The 16,291-nt window shown below is 33.1% G+C and overlaps 1 protein-coding gene across 1 annotated transcript in view; it reads left to right on the top strand.

The window, feature by feature from the left end:
• Positions 1-11,231, top strand: part of LOC118190750 (putative E3 ubiquitin-protein ligase HECTD2) — an 87,758-nt gene extending 76,527 nt beyond the window's left edge. Inside the window, exons 16-21 of the mRNA XM_085810090.1 lie at positions 291-365; positions 1,506-1,593; positions 2,307-2,413; positions 2,685-2,800; positions 10,271-10,414; positions 10,528-11,231. Coding sequence (XP_085666216.1) covers positions 291-365; positions 1,506-1,593; positions 2,307-2,413; positions 2,685-2,800; positions 10,271-10,414; positions 10,528-10,648 — 651 coding nt within the window. The 3' untranslated portion in view covers positions 10,649-11,231. The remainder of the gene's footprint in view (positions 1-290; positions 366-1,505; positions 1,594-2,306; positions 2,414-2,684; positions 2,801-10,270; positions 10,415-10,527) is intronic.
• Positions 11,232-16,291: the final 5,060 nt, after the last annotated feature.

Below are 16,291 nucleotides of genomic sequence, written 5' to 3'. Positions count from 1 at the left end.
TTAAGTTTAGATTTACATTCCTTTTACACTATTCTTTTCCCTACTATAACTGTGTGCTTTTGTTGCACTAAAAAAATAATCTTAAAACTAAAAATCATTGTTCAGCAAGTCGTGTGTTTTGACGCACATTTAGTAAATTTCGGTAGCACTGTTTCCCTTAACCCATAAAAGTGTTGCAACAAAACACTGCTGACGCAGGAATAACAATGCTTTTCGAAAATGAACAAAACTGATGATTTCTTACTGAATTTTCCTTTTAGAATTATTATTATTATTTTCTTGAAATATAGGATGTAGCCATAGGACTTCGTGAATTACTGACCTATGAAGGAAATGTAGAGGAAGATTTCTGCATGACATTTCAGGTATGTATTAATTGGAAAACCAAAAGTATTTATTTAATTGAACAATGCCATACATATATAACAACAATGATACGAAAGTACCTAGAAAAAATGTAAAGATAGGTAGGGGAAATCGAAATAAGCAGATTTTGTCTTGGAATGTGCGTGCCTAAATGGCCAAGCGCTGTGGAGCAGGAGATTAAATCGTTCTATTGGCGTAAACCGTCATTGCCCGTGCGGCTTTTGAGAGGTATGTATTATTACACGAACGCGGAGCTCGACGACATGCATTTTATGCTGCTGCTATAAACGAAAATGGAATAGCTACTCAAAAGTACATAGGAGTTGCTCATTGTAGTATCTCTTTTTAGTAGCTGCTTCGTTTTAGCCGCAGATGTTCATTCATTCCAGGGTCTCAGTTGTGAATTTATGTCTCAGCTTCTGTCACAAGACACGAAAAAAAATCATCAGCATGCATGTTTATTCAAGACAATAGTTCTCGGGGTTAATCACCATGAATTTTCACCATTTCTGGTGTCAGTATGCGTGGTATCATCTGGCACATACCTTTGAAACACCCAAATTTAATACAAGATTTTTTTTATCGACCCATTATCGATGCCCTTTTCCACTGCAGTCAGATAAACTGTCACAGGTCGATTTTTTACCATTTAATTCCTGGACTGTCCTACACAATTCGTCAGTGGAAACGCCCATTCTGCTGCTTCAAGTGACGTTGTTCCCAATAGAGCATCCTACACATTTGGACACAAGAAAATGCAGTGTCACTATTAGACGACAACGTAGTTCATGAACATTTGCTGTATCATGACATTTATTACATTATGACATTTGCTGTATTATCACCAAATGATGGTTGATAGCTTCGATAGCCACAGACATATACTGACTAAAAACGTTTCTCAGTCTCGCAGAAATAAACTGATAATTATTAGCCGTTTATTCGTACACTTATTAAACATCCACCGTATGCTTTCCCAAATCCATCAAATTATTTCACCTAATATACCAGCCGGCGGTCTTAAAGTGTTAATTACAGACTTAGTGTATTACTTGACGCAATATTATAAACAATTTTTAAGTTCGCGAAAACTTATTTAGTGTACAATATTCATATGGTAAATTGACATTTCTTTTCAGGTATCTGTGGAAGAATTTGGTGCAGTGAAAACTCACGTGCTTAAAACTGACGGAGAAAATATTCCAGTTACAAATGATAACAGGCATGGTAAGGTTAACAATAATTACTGTTAGTCAAATCCTTATTGTTGAGGACGAATATCATATCCTACATCAGTACTTTGATAAAATGGAAAAACTTTAATGCAAACTGCTCGCTGTAACTTAATATTCATTCTCCGGCTTGCTTTGCTCGTAGCTTCTTGTTTGTCAGCTGCTACGTCCGTATAAAGCAAACCCACCTACTGAATTATTCTAAGTAATTATTCGCATCATTTCACAACACAAAGTATTAAAACTTCAAATAAACTTAAATAAAATTAAATACATGCAAATGTATATAATTATCTTGCAGCATCTATGAAATACAAATGCAGAGCTGGTTTGATTGAGAAACTAGAACAAATAGTTGTTTTAAACATAAGAAGCAGTTGAAATAGATTTGGTGAAAATTCCAACTCTTTTCTGTCGCTACTTCTGATATCTGCCATTCATTTCAAAATCGAGAATTCCTAAACATGAATAGAAATGGCACAATATTAACAGAAGTAGCTTTCCAACAGGCTACTGATTTTTTAGCACTACTGATTTGTTAGTTTTAAGAGACATATACAAATACGCCTTAAAATGTTCCAGTTTCCTTAATCATTTGGCAATTTTCAAATAAAATGGTAAGGCAAGTCAGAGTACAGTTCTGATATAATTTTGAGATTTAGAAACATTATGTACACGGCATTTTAAGGCTTTTTCTTTGCTTTTCAGAATATGTGCACTTATATACTGAACTCATATTGAACAAAGCCATATACCAACCTTTTAAGGCGTTTTATCTAGGCTTCCACAGTGTCTGCGCATCCAATGCATTAATCGTAAGTATTGACAAAGTGGCATATTTTTTTTTGAAAAATTTATTATGAAATAATATAAAAATCTCGAACGCTATACATTTCATAAAGCAAAAAATTAGAAATTTTTAATAAGACAAATTTTAAATGTATTGATGTCTTTATATAGAATCATATTTCCCAGAATTTCATAGTACTTTTCTCCCTCAAAAACACACCTAAATTAGTGGCAAATCGAAATATTTTGCAATACGCCAAGGGAACTTATAATAGTAAATTTTCATATTTTAATCAGATGTTAAGACCAGAAGAAGTGGAAATGTTAGTTTGTGGATGTCCAACTTTAGATATGGATGAGCTACGCAAAGTTACAGTTTATGATGGTTTCCACGAAGAAGAACCGATTATAAAGTAAGTATAATTGTTTTGAAGTTATATGACAACATTTGGTCCTATAATGGTCGCCCAAATTGTATCGATCAAACTTCCAACAGGTTTCAGACTTGTCTCTTGATGTGTGACTTTAGTAAATATGTACACAGAATGGTATCTGTCAGCAGCGAACCAAATTTTATCAACTAGGTAGGTCGGAAAATTTTCATCCTTCAATTAATATCACCATTTTCCATCCAAAGTTTTGGCACTGAGAGGTAAACAAAGAAAATAAATGGGGAATTTTAGATTGAGGAAATGTGTACTTTTAAATCAGAGCAGGTCCTAACACTAGGTCTATGAGATACTCCGGAACCAAGGCGGTCGTAAATAGAAACAAGCAGTACGTAAATGAGAAGCTCATTAAAACGTGAAAGCACGGTAAGTTAAATTTCCCCCAAACACTCTAACTATGTCATAATGTCACAGATTTTCAGGTAAATATGTGCTGAACTAAAAAAAAAAAAAAAAAAAAACTGGTACACTACCAAAACTGCTATGCAACACTAGCAAAAACCCTCACATAAAGAAATACCCGCTATTTAATATACGAAATATTTATGTATCATTCGACAGAGTTTAGATATAACATTTAACCTAATTTAAAGTCTACAATAAACTTGATTTCAGATATAGAGCCGAAACTAGAACTTTTAGAAACAGGCTTAATTAAAACTTCTCGTCGCGGCGTGATGAGTGCGACAATAAGTATCTGTAGAGGCTTGGCTAGGTTGTTTGTATCATGGATTACACACATAGAGATGGTTGATTTTAAATAATAAACCTTTAATCACAACAATTACCACATAATTACTCATGAAATTAACATTGAAGATATTTGCGTTGGAGGATAAATACGACCGAGCGCGGTGACGACGGAGCGTGAAGTGTTTTTAGCGCGTCCCGAAAATCTCCGAGACAGTCACAGCCAGATATTCGGGCACGCGGTTGACGAATAACGAAAACAAGTTCTTTGAGTATCGCCACAGTACTCCCTCTCCAGTGTCAACGAAATTAAAGGTACCGCGGGTTAAATCCGACCCTACGTCTAGAACATCTATACTGAGGAGCACTTTGCTTAAAGGTACCGCGGGTTAAATCCGACCCTACGTCTAGAACATCTATACTGAGGAGCACTTTGCTTCTGAATCCAGGCACAGATGATGATGCAGTGGCAACTGGAGGTGTAGACACATGGGGTGAAGGTGTAGGTGTGTTCGAAGGGAGTGTGACTGAAGTATTAGTCTTGACAATTTCTGGTACAAAAATAAAGCCCGGTTTAAGACGATCAATGCTCCCCACTGACTCTTTGTTACCTTTAAGTATCCGATAGTTCTTGGATGTGCGACCTAGAACCAGATGTGGGCCTGTATAAGTAGGCTCCAAAGACTTTTTTGATGCATCACACTTTAAAAACAGATGCTAGGATTTAGCAAGCTTTTGGGGAATAAACACGGGTCTCGAAGAATGTACACTTGTGGGTGTAGGAGATAATGCAGCCATGCTTTCGCGCAATTGTCTGAGAAACACATGAGGCTCGACATTGATTGATTTTTTGTAGGGTTTACAAAATCTCCAGATAAACGTAAATTGATACCGTAGACCATTTCAGCACTGGAAGGACCCAGGTCCTCTTTATAATCCGTTATTAATCCTAACAACACTGTGGGAAGAACATCAATCCACTGAACAGAAGTACAGCATCTAATGGCCTGTTTAAGAGAGCAATGAAACCTCTCGGCAAGTCTATTGGAATTCGGATGATATGGTGATGTGTGGATCATTTTAGTTCCCAAGAATTTCGTTAATGCATTAAATAAATAACTGAGATTCGAACTGTCGTCCTTGGTCCGTGGTAAAGCACACGGATGCTCCAAACCGTGAGATACACGAGGAAAAAAATGTTTGACACTGTGTCAGCTGACATATCCACAATAGGGATAGCCTTTCGCCAACATATGTACCTGTCGATACACGTAAGGAGGTATGTATAACCCTGTGGTGTGGGGTAAGAGTCCAACCAGATCGAATATGGACGTGGCTAAAGCGAGCAGATAGTAACTCAAAGCGTTGCAATGGAGCTCGAGTGTGTCTATGAAATTTTTATCTTTGACAGTCTGCACATGCTCTAACCCATAGAGCGATTCTGCATGCCAAGCCACACAAAAAGCAGTTGAATTAACATGCGGGAAGCTCTGATGCCAGGATGGGATAAATTGTGAAGGCTGCTAAAAATACCATGTCGAAATTTCATTGAAATGTATGCCCGCACCACATTGTACCGCATATCGCAGTACAGTGAACGATTTGGTTCCAACTGCATAGGTAATAAATGAAGTCCATGTGAAGCTTTGTCAGACAAAAGATTTTGTAATTCTGAATCTTGTTTTTGACATTCTGCAGTGGCAGAGAAACCTATTGTTGAAGGCAACTGAGTCTCTTCAGTTCTGAACACAGCATCAGCGACAGTATTTTGAGAGCCTTCAACATGCCTATTATCAGTTGTAAACTGCACTATGTAATCGAGGTGACGCATTTGCCTGGGGCAGGCCCTGTCACACTTTTGTTGGAAGGCGAAAATCAGAGGCGTTGTGGTCGGTATAGTTAGAAAACACTCGATCTTCCACCGTATGACGAAAATGTTTAACTGCCTCGTACGCAAAAAGAAGTTCGCGATAGTACGCGCTATATTTTAATTGTGTTGGAGAAAATGTTTTGGTGAAGAATGCCAGTAGCTTCCATGTTCCGTCTATAAGTTATTGCAAAACCGCATTCATGAACGAATTAGACGCGTCAACCATTATTGCTAACGGATGCTTAGAAGGGTAGCTAAGAGCTGTTGCCGATGCTAGGTTCTCTTTACATTGTACAAAGGCTGTACGAGATTCGACCGACCAAATTAATTGGCCGCGTATCGTTCTTTTTGCTGCCGATTATATATTTATGCAATAACACCTGCTTTGCAGCGGCATAAGGGCGGAAACGACGATAAACGTTCAACATGGCCAGAAAACGGCGCAACTCCAGGACAGATTTGGGTTCAGGGAAATTTTGAATTGCAGTAATTCTATCACTAAGCAGGCGAACACCCTCCCAGGAAACATCATGACCAAGGAATGACACTGTGGATTTCCCGAAAACACATTTTGATGGATTGACAACTACATCATAGGTCTCAAATCGGTCAAGGATAAACGTAGGTATTCAATGTGCTCATTTCTGTCCGTCGAAGCTACAAGAATATCATCGAAATATGGCCCATAAAAATCTAAGTCATGTAGGACATCATTTATGAAACGCTGAAACGTTTGTGCGGCGTTACACAACCCAAAAGTTATAACAGGAAATTCTAATAATCCAAAAGTAATTTTTGAGTGATCGGTAAAATCGTCATTTTGGATAGAGCTGTCAGTTTCTATCCTTGCCTGCCAGCATCGGCCAGATAAACAGGCACTTCACAGACGTCCCTCCATTGCAAACGTTGCCATTAGAATATTTACTTAAAACCCAGACCAAGGGAGCAAATGGTTCACAATGCAAGACCTTCTTTGTGGGAGAAGGCCGAATCCAAAGGGGTTCTCCCCTGATGTGACGTCACGAGCGAGGGCAATCGTACTAAAGCCATCTTCTAAGTATGAGTGTAAACAGAGCTTACAATTAACGTAGAACTTATGTAGCATTAACTTTTCCTTAGTTAGAGTAAATTTAACTTTTAGCAAGATGTACCGAAAATTAAGTTTATTTACTAGCTCACTTTAATGCTTTCCTTTAATTCATTCTGTTTGACCTGTACTTCTTAAAGTTTGTTCGCGATACAAACAAATATTTTTATGATAAATGCAAGCTAAAGAGACTCCTCACCCCCATTTTTTTCATGTTCTAACACATATTTGTTACATATGCCATAACACTCATGTTAAATATTATAACAATCTAGTAAATTTCTCTTGTATCTTCCATTTTCAAACTATGTATCAAACACGAATCTCAGAATGCTTTATCAGAACAATTCCTTCTTCTAAATTAGACAAGATAATAATGTTAAAAAAATTCTTAAAAGTTAAAAATATTGAGCTTGTACATATATTTTGTACATTCACTAAGCTTAAATAGGAGTGAATTGATAATTATAGTGTACAGCGTATTAATTAAATAGAATTAAATAATTCGTTGTAATTCCTTTAGTAATTATTTAATTAAGGTGCATAATACAGTGTTCATTAAAGTTTTACAGATTCTGTGAAAATGTTGCGTTCCGAGATGAAAGTCAAATTACTATTCAAATAAGCTTTAAATTTTTATATTTAGTGAAAATTATTCAATGATGAATAACTGGAGAGTGTTTTTATTTTGATATGCAGTATGAAGTAATAAGTATATTAGAATTTAATTTGTTTAATAATATAGGTGTATTTACTTGTAGAAACATTAGGTATTTTTTTGAAGCAAGGAAGATAAAAAATAAGAAAGCGCCTTCGCCGAGAATCGAACCATACACCTCTGAAATACCGGCTCAGTGTGCTGACCACTACACCATGAAGTCACGCTAGGAAGGCAGGAGAAATACCTCACATACTCCCCCTTTTAAAGGGCGACTGAGGTTTTTAGGGGACCCAATCGCCAAATCCTGAGAGTGGAGAGTCATCATCCACAACCCTCTTTAGTTCGGGCGCTACTGTAGAAACATTAGTTTTTTTTTTTTTTTTTTTTTTTTTTTTTTTTGAAGCAGGCAAGATGAAAAATTAGCAAAGGCCTTCGCCGGGAATCGAACCACGGACCTCTGATATACCGGCTCAGTGTGCTGACCACTACACCATGAAGGCACGCTAGGAAGGCGGAAGAAATACCTCACATACTATTCTGGAAAACATTATATATACATATATGTGTGTGTGTGTGTGTTCAGCATGTATTTGTGAATGTCAAATTTTGAAGGAATTAGAATAATCTGTATTGTATATTATGAAGTTTCATCTAAATTAATGGCCTCAGGTCTTGCATTCATTTTATACAAGTGAAAAAATCTATGTGTAAATCAAATAATGAAGAAATGGAATGCGTTTATATTGCTGTGTTCCCAGATAACATATTTTTATCTTAAAATTATCTGATATAAACAATTATAAGTAAATAATAAGAAAACTTATCTGAGAAGCATAACTGTCTGTTGAATGTCAATCTTTTAACTAAACCTGAAATATAAATTTTTTAAGCTTTCGAATTTCTGGGTTATGGTTTATATGAGAGAGCAAAAACATAGTTTCTTGTATTGCTTAGAAATAAGTGAAAATATTTAGTTATGACTTAATTTTGAACGTCAGTCACACTGTGGTTAAAAATTTGGTATAATATTCATTTTAACCGGTGTAGAACTATTTGATTTTGCAGTGCTTAATGCTGTTAAACTGTGCATAATGTTATGTAACAAAAATATAGTATTGTAAAGAATATTGCTGATTAGCATGCAAAAATTAATATTATTTGAGAAACTCCCCTCAGATGCAACCCCATCGTCTAAGTGTAAAAGATCAGTACTCAGTTCTTCAGTATTGTTTGCTAAAAATGCTTATAGGTCTTCTTATTATTTACATATAATTGTTTATATCAGATAATTTTAAGATAAAAATATGTTATCTGGGAACACAGCAATATAAACGCATTCCATTTCTTCATTATTTGATTTACACTTAGATTTTTCACTCGTATAAAATGAATACAAAACTGAGGCCATTATTTTAGATGTAACTTCATCATATACAATACAGATTATTATAATTCCTTCAAAGTTTAACATTCACAAATACATGCAGAAACACACACACATATATGTACATATAATGTTTTCCAGAATAGTATGTGAGGTATTTCTCCTGTCTTCCTAGCGTGCCTTCGTGGTGTAGTGGTTCAGTAGACTGAGACAGTATTTCAGAGGTCCGTGGTTCGATTCCCGGCAAACGAGCTTGCAAATTTTTAATCTTGCCTGCTTAAAAAAAAAAATTAAATTAAAAAAAATAATGTTTCTGCAAGTAAATAATACACCTATATTATTAAACAAATTAAAATTTAATACACTTATTACTTCATATTGCATATCAAAATAAAAACTCTCCACTTATTCATCATTGAATAATTTTCACTAAATATAAAAATTTAGAGCTTATTTGGATAGTAATTTGACTTGCATCCCGGAACACAACACTTTCGCTGTATCTGTAAAAATGTAATTAATACTGTATTATGCACCTTAATTAAATAATTACTAAAGGAATTACAGCGAATTATTTAATTCTATTTAATTAATATGCTGTACACTATAATTATCAATTCACTCCTATTTAAGCTTAGTGAATGTACAAAATATATGTACAAGCTCAATATTTTTTACTTTTAAGAATTTTTTTAACATTATTATCTTGTCTAATTTAGAAGAAGGAATTGTTCTGATAAAGCATTCTGAGATTCGTGTTTGATACATAGTTTGAAAATGGAAGATACAAGAGAAATTTACTAGATTGTTATAATATTTAACATGAGTGTTATGGCATATGTAACAAATATGTGTTAGAACATGAAAAAAATGGGGGTGAGGAGTCTCTTTAGCTTGCATTTATCATAAAAATATTGTTTGTATCGCGAACTAACTTTAAGAAGTACAGGTCAAACAGAATGAATTAAAGGAAAATATTAAAATGAGCTAGTAAATAAACTTAACATTTGATACAGCTCGCTAAAAATTAAATTTACTCTAGTTAAGGAATAGTTAATGCTACAGAACTTCTACATTAATTGTACGCTCTGTTTACACTCGTACTTAGAAGATGGCCTTAGTACGATTACCCTCGCTCGTGACGTCACATCAGGGAAGAACCCCTTTGGTTTCGGCCTTTTCCCATCAAGAAGGCCTTGCTGACTGCCCCTGGCTGCGATGTCATTAAACGTTAGCTTCGGCCTTCTCCCATCAAGATGGCCTTGCACAATACCAGTTATAGATAGTGCCACAAGATAGGCAAAAACCCTAAGAAATCCTGCAGTGGAAACACCTAAACAAACGATATGATGCCGCACATTTTAAAGCTTATATATAGAACGAACAGAACCTTTGATTTCAGTGGCTGCACAGTCATAAAATCACACTATTAATCATTTCTCATCTTTTATACAATTCATTTTACCTAGAGTTTTTTTTTTTTTTTTTTTCTTGGCGGGGGGGTATTGTTTAAATACACTCGGTTTCATGATGCCTTACGAAAATTTGTTTCTGTAACTCATTTTTGATTAGCATGCATGAAGGGTAGTTTTATATAATTAAACTACAGACTAACTATAATTAGATAGCCATTAAAAATTATAATGTTATCAAAAATGACCACAGGTGAGTAAAAAATATATTAGCATTCAATAATTCATATAATGTCATCTACTTGATAACTATATCTACTTCTTTTAAAGAGAATTCTGGGAAATCCTCAAAAGTTACAGTTCAGATCTTCAGAAGCAATTCTTAAGGTTTACTACTGGAAGTGACAGAATACCTGTTGGAGGAATGGGTGAAATGGCTTTCAAAATATCAGCTCTAAACCATAATACGGATATGTAAGTGAAATGTCTCCATAATATAATCAGATAGATATTGAATTATATTATTTATAGATTTATTTTAAAAAAGCAAATTCCTTAACATTCATTACTTATTTTTTTTCTTTCAGGTTACCTATTTCACATACATGTTTCAATCAGCTAGTATTACCCAGGTATAAAAATCGAGATATTCTTCGAGAAAAACTTACTATAGCCATTTCAAATGCAGAAGGATTTGGACTTGAGTAAATTGCGCTTCTTATCTCACTTTAATGTCATTCACTCCCTTAAAAAGGAAGTTGCCTTGTTACTGTGATTTCATACTGTTGTTTTCATAAATTGTACAAAACAGTATTTTTACGACATTATTTGTTAAAATGTGAAATTAAATCTTCAAATATGCCTGTTAATAATTTTAAGCAAAGCAATATAAATTTGTAGAAAATTCATGAACTCTCATGAAAGAACAAATAAACTATTTCATGGGAATGCCAAATAAAGATTTTCTAAGAGAAGAAAGGACTGTAATAATGACACAAGATTTAAAATATTGCCTTTATTTTTAATAATATACCACAAAACATTTTCAATGTCATGCTTTGAAGTTACCTCAATAAATTTTCAATGCCAGTCTAATAATTAAACACTTTTTTAAGTACAAAAAAGAAAGCTTAGCAATACTGTAATAATTATTTGTGTATTTTGACATATTTATTCTTATTTTATATTTAAAGCACTCGGGATGAAATGGAACTCTCTACTTGTTCGTTAATAATATGTATTTTTTATTTCGAAATAAAGAACAGTTTATAATGGAACTTATGATCAATCAATCGGGTAAGAAAATTATGGTAACTTACAATAAATAAGGATGTACTAGACAAACTGAGTAAGCTATAGACAGGATTGCATTTGAGAAATATTCTCACCCTTTGCAAAAGATAACTTCTCAAAATAAATGGTCGATTTATGTCTGAATTTATAATTTTGAGCTTATTTTTATATATAACAAATAACAGTAAAAATGCTTTTCTAAAGAACAAAAAACATATTTTCAGCTTCTATTGTTTGTATTCCAAAGTGATTTGGTTACTTAAATGATTAACAGTGTGATTATTACAAATCTAAAATTCCGAAATACTTAATCTCTCTTTCCCAAACTATATAATGTAAATGTATACTGAATTCAACTGAGCTCAATGAATAACTCGATTTTTAAGTATCTTTAAACCACTTTTTTTCTCTTTTCCTAAATACCTATTTACTTAGGAACCTTATTTGAATGCCTAGAAGAATGTTTTTATATCATTTAAACTTTTGCCTCTTTAAACCCTGAGGAAAAAAATGGATGAAAATTAGTAAATACTGAACAAAATCAATGAGAAAATTGTTCGAACTTCATTGTAAAGCCTATTTATTATATAGCAAAAAATGAAAGTTTTTTAATTAGAATTAATGACAATACCAAGAAAAATTGTGAGAACTGAGAGAGCGATACAACTGCAAATCAACTATGAAAACAAATTTGTCAAAGATAAAATCAATACAATAATTTCAAACATTTCGATAATAAATAAAATTAAGTCTATTAATTAGTTTAATAATTAATAAAATGAAGTATTAATTAACCTTTTGATGTTCATCAAGGAGCTCAGCTCACATTCCAGTTTACGTACTGCAATGGGTACTAGCGAACACATTGGCATTACAGATTTACAACGGACAGATATCGCACGTATTTGGGAAGAAAGAATTGCTTAATCTCACAACCACCAGAGGGATCAATTTGAAATGAAATTCCAATAAAAATTATTTAACATCTTTTTTCTCATAATAACATCAGCTTCGTTAACACAAAATATACTTTTGACTGAAATTACAAACTAGAAAATTTTTATTTGTGACAACTTATGCAGCATATTTTAAAATATGTAGTTTTTCAAGCAGAATTTTTAAAAAATACCAAAATTTGAAGCAATACATATTTAAAATCATCGCTGTATACAGTAACTATCCAAGCAGCTTCAATACACATACTTGATAAATATCTTTAAAATGTGGAAGTCTGTTATTTAAATTCAGAGTTTTGTACAGAAATATCTAATGAATTAGAAAGAAATAAATAATTAGAAGGAATGAAGTTTTAATTTTGATTCCTAAAATGCTACCTTAGTTTTGTTAGCTTCATTTCTAAACTTTCTATTTTTAAATTACAAAGAAATACCGAATTCTGAATAAAGACTTAAATTTATTTATCTTCTTATGCAAGTAAAAAGATACTAAAGGCATAAATTTCAATATTCAAAAACACAAAGGGAAAAAAAATTAAGTTAATTATATTTATTGAGAAATAAGGTTTTTCTCTTGCAAACAGTTAATGGCATCACAATTAAACTACTACAGTACAAAGTCTTTAATCCGTATATCCATAATCCGGACCTCAAAGCTATAAACTTTCTGCACATGCGTAGCGTTTACACATGCACATAATACGTTTACACATGCGCGTTTAATGTATAACGGACGGTATAAGCCAGGCTAAAATGATCTAATTATCTATTTCAGTTAATGTTGCAAATTGCATTGTTCCTTAATCTTCTAATTGGATTCAGCTTATTATTTTTTGCAGATTGTTAGAGCAATTTTATAAAAAGTAAGCTTGAACTTTCGATTATGTCAAAAAGAGTTTCCGATTCTGGAGCTGCCAAAGGATCTACAAAGCGAAAGCATCTTTTGATGTCCATCAAACAAAATGTGAAATTGCTGCAAAAAATGGATAAAGGCATGAAGAAAGTGACAGAGAGGTTAGTGAAAACGAAAAAATTTCGATTGACAAGTTAATTGGTATTCTCGGCACAGCAATTACAGGACTTAAACAGCGGAACTTTGTAACTGAACAAGAAATTATGTCTGTTTATAGAATTAAAGAAAAAGTATTAGCACATTTTGGGGTCCGATTAATGGCTAGACACCCAATTTAGGAAAATTAATTCTTTTATTAATCAAAATATGTACATGGCAATAAATAACAGGATCTCAGCGATAAGTAAAACGAGTACATGAACTTGTAAAAACAGAAGGCGAAAGTTTCTTTTGCAGTCACGCAGAGATGACATTTTTATCACGCATGCGCGAAGAGGAGAACTCGAAGCGCCGAACAAATGTGGTGGGGAGGAACCACAACATAAAACGAAGCAACTTAAACAACTTACATTGAAAGAAATGTTTAATAAAGTAAACAAATAAATATTAAGCTTTTTTGTGTATGTGTGTGTAAATTTTGATACCCTTTAGATCATAATTGCTCTTTATTTCATAAATTACGGTTTCATATTTTTAATTTTATAATTTCTGCATGCCATCTTACCAGATTTAAATTGATGATCTATAATCCGAAAAAAACCCTAATCCGGAATCACCGAAGTCCCAAAGAGTCCGGATTAAAGATTTTGTACTGTATATGAAGGGATGAGAATCAGATTGATTTATGAAAATAATTTTGTGTACTTGAGTTAATACTTTTTTCCAGTATCCCAGCACTATAGCAGGTGTAATCTAGCACTATCCATAAGAAACATTATATCCATTATATACGTCTTGTCAAAGCTTGCTTATTCGATGATTTTTCTCGTTTTGAATTTTAATTTATCCAAAACGTTTTCGCATACATTTTTTTTTAATTTATTACATTAAAATATGATAAATTACAACAATATAACTAATTCTGCACAAAAAAAAAAAAATACGAAATTTCAAATCAATACAAATGATAATCAATCGAAAAAATAATCCATCGACATTGTTTGATTTGTTAATGTGCTTATGAGTAAATCGAAGACTGTATACATGGGGCTGAAGAATGCACGTGACCCAAGTCTTGGCTACAACACAGAAACCACCTGTGCTGTAGCCAAGCTACTAACACCATGTCCTTTATATTTAGTGATTGTGGTGGAGCTGCAATCACTAAATATAAACGACATGGTGTTAGTAGCTTTAAATATATATATATATATATATACATGTAATAGTAGCAAGGAAATGACGGAGCAGTGTTGATGCATATGTAAATCCATATTGAAGAGGAAGCATTCTGATCGCATAGTATGCTAATATGTTGAGTTCGTAATATCTAAGAAACTTGGCAGTCGAGGCAGTTTTAATACCATTTTTATTTACAGTTCAGATATGTGGCCACAGTTTGCTTGGCACTCTAGTTGTGTCTATTCAAGAACATTTACATTTCTAATATTATTGCGATAGTAAGCATGCCAGCGAAATTACATCCACGCAGGGTAAAGAGCAAAGCTGAAGTGCGTAGTTATCCTAAATGGAAGCACACAAGAGAGAAAGATTTTGGTTTCAGTTAAAAGGTTTCTTTTCCCAATTATAACATAATCAGCACTACACAGGCCATTCAGAATGGAATGATCTAGAAATGATGCAATCCAGAGAAGTTATTACAATACGAACACAGAGGGAGAATTAAAGTTTTACCATTAGTTTAAATTATAATTTTATCTTACATATATAAAGTATTATTATTAGATATATATATATATATATATAACATAATAGGCTAAAAATCGAAACCAAAATTATTTAAACCCATCCTGCTCTATAGCTGCAGGCCTGAAGTAAAATAAAGCATCAAAAGTAAGAATTAAATTGGAATCAAAGCAAGGCAATTCCTCAGCAATATTAATAATTGTAACCGTGTATAAGATGTTTAACACAAAATCTAGACAAATCAAAACTAAAATATGAATTCATGGTAGCACAAATTTGAAAACTAAAAACATCTTAATTGAAAATTTAATTGAATATCTTAATCTTTTTAATATCTTAATTGAAAATTTAATTGAATCTTTTTTCAGCTTTTGATCTCAAATGAACCAGGAGAATGAAACATGTTTCCGAAACATATTAATCAACTTTTCTGAAGCTTTAATTCATTTTCCCCTGATGCGTTCTGAATTGGAGTTTCAGTAAAGGGAGATTAAATTTTAAAATCTGTATATTTTTACAATTCGTATTTTTCAATTTTGCATTTTTATTTTTTGAGTTTGTTCTACTATGATTCATATTTTAATTTTGATTTGTTTAGATTTTGTGTTAAACATCTTATACATGGTTACAAATATTAATATTGCTGAGGAACTGCCCTGCTTTGATTCCAATTTAATATTTACTTCAGATGCTTTAAGTTTATAATATATACGTATGAGACAGCAGATGTAAGAAACCATGCTTTTCAAAGCATCTCGAGTATTTGAGAGACCTGGGTTAAATGGGTGAAAGTGAACTTTACTGAAACACACTGTACTCAGTAGAAATGACATTTTAAAATGCCAGAATTTCAAATACGCAGAGTGAAATATGTTTGTCTTTTCTACAGCCTTATCTAAATAAAAATTTAGGTTAAAATGCTTCCTACCCCAAATTGTTGCGAGAATACAGGTTCGTAATAGATTGAATGTACACAGGTCCTATGACAGGTTGATAAAATTTATCTTCTCAAAAGAAACACTTCACAGTTTTGGAACATTCTGCAGAAATACTTGCACAGGTGTTCACAGTATAACAGAGTACAATCAGTATTTATACATCAAAGTACTAAGAATGCAATGCAAGCAAAGTGCATCTAAATGGCAAATCTTCCAATACTTCGAAGTCTTTCTGAACTAACAGCTCACAACAACAGCATCTAAAATCAATTAGTCATTCAATTGTAATACCTATTACAATGAATAAATTAGTTATTCAATTGTAATACCTATTACAATGTAATACCTATCACTATGAAACACGGACCAGAGGCTAAAATGTCGCCAAGTTTGGCGACTTTTAGCGATTTGTCGCCACATTTGGCGACAAAGTTAGGCGCCAAAA

This window comes from Stegodyphus dumicola, chromosome X2 (genome assembly GCF_044657685.1).
Source record: "Stegodyphus dumicola isolate Sdum_Otavi_A_Nest chromosome X2, ASM4465768v1".
Taxonomy (NCBI): Eukaryota; Metazoa; Arthropoda; class Arachnida; order Araneae; family Eresidae; genus Stegodyphus; species Stegodyphus dumicola.
This window is presented reverse-complemented; position numbering and strand designations above follow the sequence as displayed.